The sequence below is a fragment of the Lithobates pipiens genome, unplaced genomic scaffold (genome assembly GCF_037356315.1).
Source record: "Lithobates pipiens isolate NorthernLeopardFrog02 unplaced genomic scaffold, aLitPip1_a1.2 Scaffold_23, whole genome shotgun sequence".
NCBI lineage: Eukaryota > Metazoa > Chordata > Amphibia > Anura > Ranidae > Lithobates > Lithobates pipiens.
Window position 1 is genome coordinate 119,679,791 of NW_027507785.1, and position 12,771 is coordinate 119,692,561.

The 12,771-nt window shown below is 44.5% G+C and overlaps 1 protein-coding gene across 2 annotated transcripts in view; it reads right to left on the reverse strand.

The window, feature by feature from the left end:
* Positions 1-12,771, reverse strand: part of STIMATE (STIM activating enhancer) — a 188,934-nt gene that overhangs the window by 106,308 nt on the left and 69,855 nt on the right. For both annotated transcript variants that reach the window (XM_077452269.1, XM_077452266.1), the window contains exon 7: positions 9,670-9,819. In XM_077452269.1, the coding sequence (XP_077308395.1) occupies positions 9,670-9,819 (150 nt within the window). The remainder of the gene's footprint in view (positions 1-9,669; positions 9,820-12,771) is intronic.

The following is a 12,771-nucleotide window of genomic DNA, read 5'->3' on the forward strand; positions in this document are numbered from 1 at the left end:
ATTTTGCACATAAATAGTTTGTATGTCAGCTGTATGATTTAGCTGTTAGGCCTTGCTCACATGGGCATACTATGTTGTACGCCAATGCAAGGGCTAAGTTTACCCCCACAGAGATGCACAGGTGTTCCATGCATCTAGTCCTATTAATTTCAATTGAGAAGCAGTGGTTGCACAGACACAGCGGCACAATTGCAGGTGCACAGCCCTGAACGTAGACACTGTGTTCAGGGACCTGTACCTACACTGCTGTCAAATCGGGATCAGCGGCTGTGTTCATGCAGCTGATGGGTCCCAACTGACATGCATGGGACACCTGTGCACCCTGTGTGGACATACATGGCCCTCACTTGGGCATACCATAAGGCTATTAGTGTTCTTATATTTTTATATAGATCACAGATACTGGGACAACAATTTATTAATTTATTAACTATTGTGCAGCCATGGAGGTTATTTTTTTATCCAATAGACGTATGCACGCCCGTGTGAACGAGACCGTAGCCTTTATTTTTTGCATAAAATTTTTAATAATTCTGCATTGCTTCAGACAGTTTTGCATTACTGACACAATTGCTGTAAAAATTAGATCACAAACGGGTTAAATCACAAACCAAAACAGTCCTGTATAAGCATCACAAAAAAGTGCTAACAGGTTGAAAGCGTAAGGAAAAAGCAAAAACTGTAACCAAAATTTACAACACATTATGCTTGTTCAGCAACTTCAGCTAGTAGTCTCACTCTGTATAGTTGTAATAGAGACGATAGCACAATTTATATTAAATATAATGTATAAAAAAATTGCATGTAGAATTAGAATGATGTGGCTCTTCTTTACCAACACCACCTACAAGGAAAGAAAGAAAGGCTTTGTCTCTAGAAAAGTGAGGAGGCGTAAATGAAGCTACAATATCAGACACTCATAATAGGACTGTGCAAAAGCCCAATTTGCATTGAAATACAATGACAACATTGAAGAAAATACCTTTCCTTTTTTAGGTCTTAAAGCCTTCCAGTAAGAAATAAAGTGGCAAAGGAAAGTGGATTGTGCCAGTGCCAAGTGCACGTATGCCAGTAAGTATTACAACATTGATGCCACAATTTTATGAAACACAGATGGTACTGTTTATATATGCCTAGTCAGAAAATCAGGAAGAGTATTACAAGGTCAACAGCAGAGAACTTCCTCTTTAAAAATGGCAAGTACATCTAAAGAAAATAATAGTAACACAAGTACAATATGTGGTATTTCTAAAAATGAACAGTAAGGAGGGCAAAAAAAAAGCTTGTGCAGCAAGCTGTGAAGCCGCAGGTGCACATGTTAAGGACCTGAAGACTAGTGAAGAACGAGTTCAGGTGAGGACTGCACTGGACCACTGGACAGGCGAGTGTCCTTTTAATAAAAGTCAGCAGCTACATTATTTAAATTTTTTCAAACAGGGCAAAAAGAAATGCTTTAATATAGTAGTCACGGTTTTTCTTTAAAACAAAGAATATTTTCAAAAGCACAGCCCGAAGAAAGTCCAACTAAAGCAGGGTATAAACAAATAGTCTATTTTCATTCAACTAGCAGGTTGAATTAATAAAAAAATCTGACAGATTCATGCATCCACACAAGCGATGTCAATTCAGGGATCTCACCCACAGTTCTATTGTATTCTGACAGTGGGGACTCCCTTACCCATCCCATCAGAATACAAAGATCAGTGCTGCCAGCCATTGGCTGCATGTGCTTTTCAAATGTAGGTTTGCTGGCAGGATCGGCAGACCAGCTTCTGTTGAACAGACATGGGGGTACACGTGTCAAAATTTGGCCAGTTCCTGCCGGCCAAATTTTAGTACATGTATACCGAGCTTTAAATCCTGGAATTGAAAACTGCTGTCACCCAGGTGACTGATGAGATGTACTGTATGTCTAATTTTAATGTTATAAAGGCTTTTTGACTTTATCACCCTTTTTTGCCTTTGTTTTTCACCTGAAGCCAATGAACCATCAATTACTTGATATCATACTATATGTAGAAAACTATAAACACTAGGGGTGCACTGAATGGGAATTTTGGTACCGAAAATGCAAACCAAAACCAAAAAGGAGTTTAAAAAAAATGGAATTACGTACCGGTAATGTCCTTTTCCAGGAGTCTTTCAGGACAGCCACCTTTGAGAGACACTGGCTCCTCCCCTCTTAGGAAACACCGCCTTCATTTTCATGATTTAAGCCTCCTCCTCCCTTCGTTCCTCAGTTCTTCCAGAGTACCTCCGGCCAACTGGGGAGACACAAGAACACGTCAAATAAACAAACCTTTAAGTCTTACCTGACGGCCTCATGTAATGAGTTCCCGATGATCTGCAAAAAACTTGGGTGGGAACCGGTGCTGTCCTGAAAGACTCCTGGAAAAGGACATTACCGGTACGTAATTCCATTTTTCCCCAATCGTCTTTCAGGACAGCCACCTTTGAGAGGATAAGCGAGTACCCTGTCTTAGGGTGGGACCTACTGCTTGCAGCACCTTGTGACCAAAGGGCTTGGTCTTTGGCTGAGAGAAGATCCAATCTATAGCGCTTCACGAACGTAGAAAACTTGAACCACGTTGCGGCTCTACAGATCTGTTCAGGAGACACACCAGCCCACATTGTCTGCGGAGTTGCCGCTGTCCTGGCTGAGTGTGCTTTAATTCTAACTGGAGGCTTTAATACCCCAACCGCGCAAGTCTGCCCAATGGCTGACCTTAATCATCTGGTTAGCGTACGTCTAAAGGCTTTGGAACCCTTCCTAGCCCCTGGAAGTAACACTAAAGGTAAATCAGACTTCCTGAACTGGCTTTGTGTAACCAAAATAATGAAGGACACGTCCAAGAAGATGTGTTCCTGTTTGCTTACTGGTTTTGAACGAAAAATAGGCAGCATAATCTCTCGGACTCTCTGAGGATTAGAGACTACCATTAGGTAAAAAGGCCAGAATGATCTTAAAAACTGAATGGTCTGGAAAGGGAGTGCCTTAACAGAAAGGGTTTCGAGTTTACTCACTTTCCTTGCCGCAGTGATCGCCACAAAAAACAGTTTTGAGAGTGATCAACCATAACCAGCCAGATTCCAATTGCTGAAAAAGGTTCCTTTGTGGGAACCTGTAAAACTAATGAGTGACCCCGACTGGGAAGGGGGCGACCAAAGGCTTGGTCTTTGCCTACTTAAGGCTCTAAGAACCTTACTATACCAAGGTCTGATGTTAGATGCCCTTCCAGGAATACGCTAAAAGCGAAAACCTGACTCTTCAATGTTTATGGGGCTAAACCTTTATCTGCCCCTGACTGCAGGAACTCTAGAACGGCTACGAGGCTGTGCACATTGAAGGAGTTCTCTGAGCATCAGCTGTTGAACCGTCTCCATACCTTCAAGAAAATGGTCTGAGTTTCTATTTACCTGCAATTCAGACGAGTGGCTATTAAACAGTCTGAGACCTCTTTGCCCTTCAGCAATTCCTTCTCAGTAGCCAAGCTGCAAGAATCCACCTGGGGACCGCAGACTGGACCCTGGGAGAAAGGACACTCCTAGACCGGGAAAACCCGGGGGGGGGGGAGGGGGGTTCTACTGACAGGCCCTTCAGAATGGAGAACCACGGCCTCCTGGGCCCAAGAGGTGTGATTAGAAAATAGGTAGTAATCTCCACCTGAAAACTTCCCTGACCCTGCAGGAATCAGAACGGGAGGGGAGAAAGCATAGCACTTAGAGAAACCCTAACTCTGTGCTTTAGTGTGTCTGCTCCCGACCTCCCATCTCCCCTGTTCATGGAACAGGAGATGGCTTCCTTTGCGTTTTCCCTTGAGAAAAAAAGAGAGGTCTATCCAAGGAATCCCCCAACTCTGGGTGATCCATTCGAAGAACCTCCTGCTTGAGAACCTGGTTGCTCTGAGGAAATCTAATATCAGGATTTGCTCTCCTTCAAGACAGATCACTGAAAAGACAGGATTTTAATATTCGGCCCATCTGAGGATGGCCTTCGCTAGGACCCATAAGGATCCGCTCCAGGAGTCCCCGTCCTGTCGACGCAAGCCACTGCCAAGGGATTGTTTCCATGACTCTTACATGAAGTCTCCAGAGAACTCTGAGAGGTCCTGAGAACCAGATCTACTGTTCTCAACTCCCTCCAATTTGAGGATCTCTTAGATTCCTTCCTGTACCAAACAGGAGTCTAGGTGTGTACCCCAACCTAAGCCGTTCGTATCGGTTGTAACCACCCTGGATACTGGGAAACTCCATTCTAGGTCTTATAACAAACGTGCTCCCTTTCCCAAAGGGACCTCTTTACCTGAGTTGGAACCAAAGAGTCCCAAGACCCCTGACTGTGGTCCCAAAGCTTCAAGATGAATAGTTTACAGAGGACGGTAACATGACCCCGTCCACTGAACTGCTAGGAGCGTGGCTGTCAGTAAACTCAACCTGCCTAACTGAGTTTTTGACGGTTGCCCTGGAGAAACAACAGTGCTCTGTCTATCTTCTGGATCTTCTCCAAGGAGGGAAGACCTTTTGTTCTGTTGAGCCCAGCACCTACCCCAGGAAGGTGACCCCCTGGTAAGGAATTTAAGTTGGGTTTCTCTAGGTTCAGAGGCCAACCCAGGCTCACTAACAGGTCTTTTGTTACCTGTTGATCCCAAATCGACTGCGTCAGAGAAGGTACAAACCGGAGAAGATCTTCAGGACACACGATCACCGAGACTCCCCTGAGACGCAGGAATGCCAGAACTTCTACCCTCACTTTGGTGAAGATAGGAGGAGGAAAGGGATAGCCCAAAAGGGAAGTGCTTTGAACTGAATGTGTAGCACCCCTACAGAAGTTATCACTGCTAGCCTAAGGAAACGCTGGTGGTTCTCTGCAATGGGAATATGCAGGTATGCATCCATACTATCCATGCCCTGAAACAGTTTTGGTGGAAGAGGTGCCCTCACCCAGTGACCAAAACCAACGAAAGCCATCTGTAGGTGACTAAGACACACAGACGTTTCAGGTTCAGGATGAGCCTGAACTTTTTTCCCAAAGGCTTGTGAACCACAAAAATGTGAGAATAGGAGCCCTTTCTATATATCCTGCTGGGACCTGTATTACCACTTCCTGTTCCTCTAACTCCTGAAGAGGAAAGAAGGGCACATTTTGGCAGCTCAGTGACAAGGAGTCTCAAAAGAGGAGAGTTCTGAAAACTCCAAACGGTAACCTCTTACGATGATCCCCAACACAAACTGATCGGAGGTGATCATCTCCCACTGGGGGAGGAAGGCCTCTTTTTTACTGCTCCCCATATTTCTTAAGGGGAAAGGCCTTTTTCTTATCAGCCGTGCGATCTAGCACTGCTTCAAGACCTGGCCCAAACAGCAGTAAACAGTAGCAGTAACAGCAGCCTCCTGTAAAGAGGTTTCCAGAGTTTGGCTTTGGACGCCTTGTCCCCCTGCCATGCCTTGACCCCCTGCCATGTCTTCAGCCTTGAGGCCCTCCAGGCTGAGTTGGTTAGAGCCGAAGATCTTGCATACATTCGCCTGGATTGAATCGAAGCAGCGTATGCCAACACCTTAAGCAGCATGGGAAAGGAGGATAGAAAGTCTCCTCTGCCGTCATTGCTTCATGCATTAATCTGGCTAAGCCGACACTTCATATTATGAGCCACCACTGTGGCCGCTATGGCAGGCTTAGATATTTTCTTAAGAGAAAAAGCCCATGCATCCTTCAAAAGTGAGTCCATCATTTCAAACATAGGGTCTGAAAGTATTCCCATGTCCCTGAGGACAGGTCAGTATGCCTGGACGTCTGAAGAAAGGTAGTCTCTAACCTGGGAGATTCTATTCCAGACAAGAGCTTCCTCTTCCGCCCAAGAAAAAACCTTTGCTTTAATGAACCAGAAAAGAAAGGTTTTCCTTCGGGACCCCGCCATTCCTGATGGCATCGATCAAGACATCATGAACCGGGAACACCCGCTTCCCCCAGGTCCTAGTACATCTGATCGTGGGGTGACAATGCCTTCTTCCTAAAGTGGTATGAATAGCTCTCAAGAGCTTATCCACTTCATCCAGGGGGAAGTTTATATCGAGGGGTTCTTTTGGGTTCCCCACCCAAGCCCTCACCTTTATCAGATTCCCTTGGGAGTCTGAGACGGCACTGTCAACTTCTTCCTCAACTTCCTCTCTGGAACCCTCTAGACTCTCCCTTAACCTGCAGGAGGAACATCCATCGGGTTAGGTGGAACACTCTGCTGTGCTGGTGAAAGAGTGCTCTGGAGCTGAGGCCACTGGAACCTTCACAGAAGCCGCCAGATATGCACCGTGTTTTGCTGCCTGTTTCCTGATGGCGCTCAAACAGGGACCTGAACCCTCTGAGGCCACTGGAACCTTAGGTTAAAGGTCTGACTGAGCTATCCGGTGCTTCAATACACTCTTTACCAAGTGCCTTTGAACCAGGGATTCCCCAAAGAGGCTCTATATGAAGGACGCTCCCTCCTAGAACCAAGGGGAGACTTGCTCATGTCCTTCAGAGACCTAGAGATAAAAGAGCAGCATAAAATCCTAAAAAAAAATGAAACACCAGCACTACTTAAGAGGACCACCGGGAGTGCCCTCCCCTAGGATCAATCTCCATCTGGATCCCAGACGCACTGCCCTTCCCCCCCGACCACCTAGGGGGAAAAAACACCAGTGGAGCTACTGGTTGTAAGGTAAGGGAACCCCTCGCCAGGGCTTTTACCTTTGAGTGGCTGGTGCCGTTACTCCTGGAGCTCCCGAAGCCACTGCTTTGGACATTCTCCTGTTGAGGAAGAGTGGTACGAACGTGCCTCCAACAGCTACCTGTGCAACTGTAGAAAGAGAGGCTGCACCAGCCGAACGCTAGGTTCCCCTCCACGTGCCGTGTCCGGAACCGGAAGACGCGGATCCAACGAAGAGGTCCGCCCCCACCGGAATTGACGTCGCCCGCCAACCGGTCCGGCCTCTGGCTCCCAGCCGACTGGATACACAGGGGGGCCTTGGACGTCCTCGTTGCAGCGCCCCACTGGACGAAACGCAGGGATGAACCTCCCCAAAAACTTCCTGCTTTCCCCAAGCGAAGATTGGAGTGCGTATATAGAAAAAGGTCAGTCAAAAGTTCAGCTTCCCCAGCCGACCGGACTGCCTGTTCCGTTAAAACACCCGCGGGTGAACGGACGGACGACCCTGTAAAACTTCCTGCTTTCCCCAAGCGAAGTTTAGGGTGTATAGACAGTACGAACGCTTCAGCTCCCCGCTGATCCGACTGTCAAGGGCCGACCGATAGACGGTCGGGTAACCGAGTGGGGCCGGGGCTCCGCTCGGATAGCTTCAGTCTCACCAACCGAATTCAGCTAAGGTTCCTTAGCGATGTCTCCCCACCGGAGGAAACACCATAACTGAGGAACGAAGGGAGGAGGAGGCTTAAATCATGAAAATGAAGGCGGTGTTTCCTAAGAGGGGAGGAGCCAGTGTCTCTCAAAGGTGGCTGTCCTGAAAGACGATTGGGGAAAAAATGTTTATATTTTTATATATAATTGTATTATACTTGACCGAGCCTAAAGCCCCATACACACTATTCGTTTTTCTGCTGAGTTTTCCTTGAGATTTACCAAAACTAAAATATGAGGTCAAACCTTAGGAGTTTCAATTTGTATGCAATCAGGCAGGCCCCTGCACTACATGATTTTGGTAAACCTGAAGGAAAAACTCAGCAGAAAAACTGATAGTGTGTATGGGGCTTAATAGTATTGGCAAAATCTCCGTTCGGTGCACCTCTAGCAGACATGATATAGGAGATAGTCAGAGACTGCAGACATGATACAAGAGATCAAATAAAGCCTCACCAGTGCCCATCAGATGCAGCCTCACCAGTGCATCAGATGGCGGAACATTATTACTGCGGCCACTTGGACAATTCAGCTACATGACACAGAGAGATTGCCGCTCTGCGTGAGGAGAGAGGGGAGATGGAGGAGGGCAGAGAGGACTAAGTGCAATTATCGGAACCTTTTCTTCTTTTGGCCGATGACGAAAACCATTTTCAGCAGATATGTTTCGGTGGCCGAAATATCGGTGCACTACTAATAAACACTCCAGTTAGGTTCTGTATTTATATACTCAAATTCACCTAGCCCAACTGGACCCAATATGCTCAGCCCAGCCCACGGTATCGTGCTTTTAACGTTACTATGAAATTTAATAAAAATTTCTTCCTCTACACAATTTAAGCAAATATTTGGATTATTCAAGGTGCACGTTGTCTATTCACTGTTTAACCAAATAGTCCAAGTGTATTTAAATAAGTCCACCAAGTGAAAATGCCACAGTAATTTAATCACTGAAAACAGTGAATCATCTTTAATCCCTTCTCATAAATGTGCACCATTATTTAAATATACTTGGACTATTTGGATCACTTTGCATTCTTCGCTTCGTGGACTATTTCGTTGGACATTACACAATTTAATTTTGTAGGATTCATTTGGATTGTATGATATATATTTTTTGTGATAAGGTATTATTTTATGCAGGGTATTAATTTTTGGTTTGATGGCAGCACTGCACTATTAATGTCATTATTCACTGTTTAATATAACCTCTCCTAAGCAGGACCGTCACACAATCAACTTTCTTTCAAAGTTCCAGGAAGTTAGGGCTTCATTCTTAATGTTTGAACCACCCATAATTTTTTTGGGGATAAATCATAAGCACATGTACTCTGTCCTTTTCGAAAATTTCAAGGAAAAATTCAAAAGGTCACTTTTAAAAAAAAATCTATAAAAGCATATTCTAAATTATTATTTGCAAATTAAACCCTACAAAATACCCTTCTGTCAGCAATAATATTAGAAGTTGGTCTGGGTTTTCCAAACTTTAGCAATTATTATTTATAAGCACATCTATGGTATTTTGCTACATGGTTGACTCATTGGGCATACAACAGAGTGGCTTAAAAAGGTTATGGTTGTCTCCTGTCCACCCCATTCATTCTATTAAGATTTTTTTTCCCAGATCTTTGTCAATGCCCACTTTCTCCACTGTGTTCAGTCTCCCGCATTATATAGGGAGGCTGTAAAAGATAATTTTCACATAGGGCCTCCTATTCACCCCCTATAAGTAGGCATCCTTGATGTCTACAGCGGCCAGAAGGCCTTCCGGATGACCAACCTGGGGGATTCTCTGACATTTTGAACCTGGAGAAAAGTATCATGAAGGTCTGCCATTCTTTGCAGGAATGTTAGCAAGTTGGACAACATGAAGTGGGGTGTTGTCTCTATATACAATGCTCCGCACCCAAATGTCTTAAATGCCCAGGAACCTGACTGGTCGCAAAGGCCAACATACGTTCCTCCACTCTGACTGGTGAGAGCAGCCCTCAGTATAAGGAGGACTTGTTCATGGACTTAGAGGATTTAGGTGCGCCCAGGACATATGACAGATCTGGACTCCACGATTTGCCTTGGACTTGGAAGAATCAACCTTTTTTAGACTCTGAGGTGGAGAGTTTACAAGTCTAAGGCTTAGAATACTTGTGTTGGAGCAAAAGGGTGGTCTTTCCACCAGTGACATAAATTTGTCCAGGTATTCGCCCAAGGTTCCATCTAATCAAGAACATGCACCATAATTGTTTTTTTTTGGTATAGGGAAAGCTTTCCTTTCTTTGCCTACCTCCGACTCGGATTCATCATAAGAGGCTGCCCGCCGATATCGCACTTTGTTACCATTGCGGGAGTCTGGACTTCCTTCCTTCTCTTCCATTTTGGCTTTTGTTTTCCCTTTCTTCATCAGAAAGTTGTCCACCACCCAGAACATTAATGCCTGTTGAACAGAAACAAAGAGTAAAAATGTACCCAACAACCAACAGAACTAAACCAAAATAATGAAATGGGTTGCATAAGTAAAGTATAGTCAGAATATGGAAGTCTAACTTAAATTTTGCAATGTGTTCTGTTCCCTAGGGAACAAGGTGTATGTAGTACTTTGTCCAATCCACAAGATAGATTTAGGGACTTTTATTTTTTTACTGGCAATGGCAGCGATCTGTGATTTTTAGCAGGATTACGACATTGCAGCAGACAAATCTGACACGGAGTGATGCTTTTTGAGGACCAGTGACACCAATACAGTGATCAGTGCTATAAAAATGCACAGATTACTGTATAAATGGCACTGGCAGGGAAGGAGTTAACGCCAGAGGCGATCAAAGGGTTAAATGTTCCCTGCTTACTAACTGCATGGGGCAGCGTCACACTGAAGGAAAAGAGATCTGTGATTCAGCTTATCACAAGATCTCTCTTTCCCTTCCTGATAGAACAACCATTTGCCTTGTTTACACAGAAAGACTGCTGATCTGTCTCTCCTGTGAACTATCGGCAAGTCGCGGCAGCCATCCCAGCCACCAGACCCAATGATTGGCTCCCTCTGTGTCCAATCACAGTGGGAACGGCGTGCCCCCTAAACAGCGTGCATGAAATCACGTACAGGTACATGATTTCGCGCAGCCGGGCCACCCTGCCGCAGTAAATGTACGTGGGGCGTCATCACCCATGGGTTTGGGTTCATGTGAGACGTTAGCCTGCTGGAGCACCTGTGTTGTATAGAACTATGATCAATTGGAGATTATAGAGCATGAAGTTTTTAAATAAATGGTGAGACTTGAACAAGTTTTACTATGGAAGTCTGTTCTTTTAACCTTCAGTTTTATATCGCAATCCGCTGCTGAGCGGCAATCTCTACTGGATGCAGGTCCTTTCACATTGTGATATAAGTGAGTTTGACCATTATAATTTTTGGTCAAACCTGGTAAATCTGGTAAGAGGTGTCTGTCAATTGTTAATGCCTGGTGGTGGATTTCCTCTCATTTGCATTGAACAAATTGCACTTTTTGGATCACTTTAGGTTACTGATCTGTATTTAAAAAACGTACTGTTTGCATTTTTATGGACTTTATATTGACCTGTTTGGGTCTGCAGGTTTGTGATTTAACTTTTATACACTAATTTTGTTGTACTTTTTGTGTGGTTATTAACTACAGCCAATATTATTTAATTGGATTTATTATTAACGTTGCTTAGTTTATTTTTTATCTGGTATGAGCTGGTATCACAGTTAAGCAAGAAGCTGCTTGCCATGTATTTATGTATATATGTATGACATAGCGCGGATTAAGGATTTTACTATGCAATGTTAGTACAGCGATCTCTCCTGCTGTGCTATTTTGTTTTGACGGGGGGAGGGGGGGGGGGGGCTATTGGCTGAGAGTGCTGATCAGGAGCCGATCGCCAGACCTTTTTTGGTCAGGCAGTACACATGTGCCGAATGTTGGCTGGTTTTCTACTGAACCAGCCAAAGATGCCTGACATTCAGCCCCTGTGTACTAGGCTTTAGAGAGAAAGAACTTTACTCAATCTCCAAGCTCTTGCCCAAGACAAGCTCATAAGGAATGCAGGGGGAGAGGGAGTGCCATCTGGCGAAACAGCCATCCTCTCGCCAGCTGCATTGTCGAGTGGCTGTACAAAAGGGGGGGTGTGGGGAAGGGGGTTGCCCTGTCCAATCTCACAGCTTGCCTTAAGCCGAGCATTACAGTACATGGAACAAAATCTGGCCACTTCACCAGTGACTGGTCAAACTGCAATCCATGTATCTACCGATCGACTTCTGTACAGCTGCCCGGCCAGATTTTTGCCACTCAATCATTACTGCCAACTATACCAGGCAACGTTGATCAGTGTATTCTGATGGCAGGGAAATCTTCCCACTGCAGAAGGATTTACCCCATTCACCTTGAATGTGTGGATGGGGGCATCAAGTTTTTTTTTCATTCAACCTGCTGATTGAATAAAAAAAAAAAAATGAATCCTCTATGTCCTGCTTTAGACAGTACCTATGAGGATAGGACAAAGAACTATATGTACTTTGTTCCCTGTAGTGAGACTTTAACATAACTAAATTTTATTCCCTAGAGATAATATACAGTTGTGCTCATAAGTTTACATACCCTGGCAGAATTTATGATTTCTTGGCCATTTTTCAGAGAATATGAATAACAACACAAAACTATTTCTTTCACTCATGTTTAGTGTTTGGCTGAAGCCATTTATGATCAACCAACTGTGTTTACTTTATTTAAATCATGAAAACAGAAACTAGCCAAATGACCCCGATCAAAAGTTTACATACCCCAGTTCTTAATACCGTGTATTGCCCCCTTTAACATCAATGACAGCTTGAAGTCTTTTGTGGTATTTGTGGATAAGGCTCTTTATCTTCTCAGATGGTATAGCTCCCCATTCGTCTGGGTAAAACATCTTCAGTTCCTGTAAATTCTTGGGCTGTCTTGCATGAACTGAACGTTTGAGATCTCCCCCAGAGTGGCTCAATGATATTGAGGTCAGGAGACCTTGGCCTTATGTTTTGGATCATTGTCATGTTGGAATATCCAAATACGTCCTATGAGCAGTTTCCTGGCTGATGAGGAAAACGTTCCTCCGGTATTTTTTGATAACATACTGCATTCATCTTGCCATCAATTTTGACCAAATTTCCTGTGCCTTTGTAGCTCACACATCCCCAAAACATCAGCGATCCACCTCCGTGTTTCACAGTAAGAATGGGGTACCTTTCATCATAGGCCTTGCTGACTCCTCTCCAAATGTAGTGTTTATGGTTGTGGCCAAAAAGCTACATATTGGTCTCATCACTCTAAATGACTTTTTTGCCAGAAGGTTTGAGGCTCGCCTCTGTGGTGTTTGGCTTATTGTAAGCAGGATA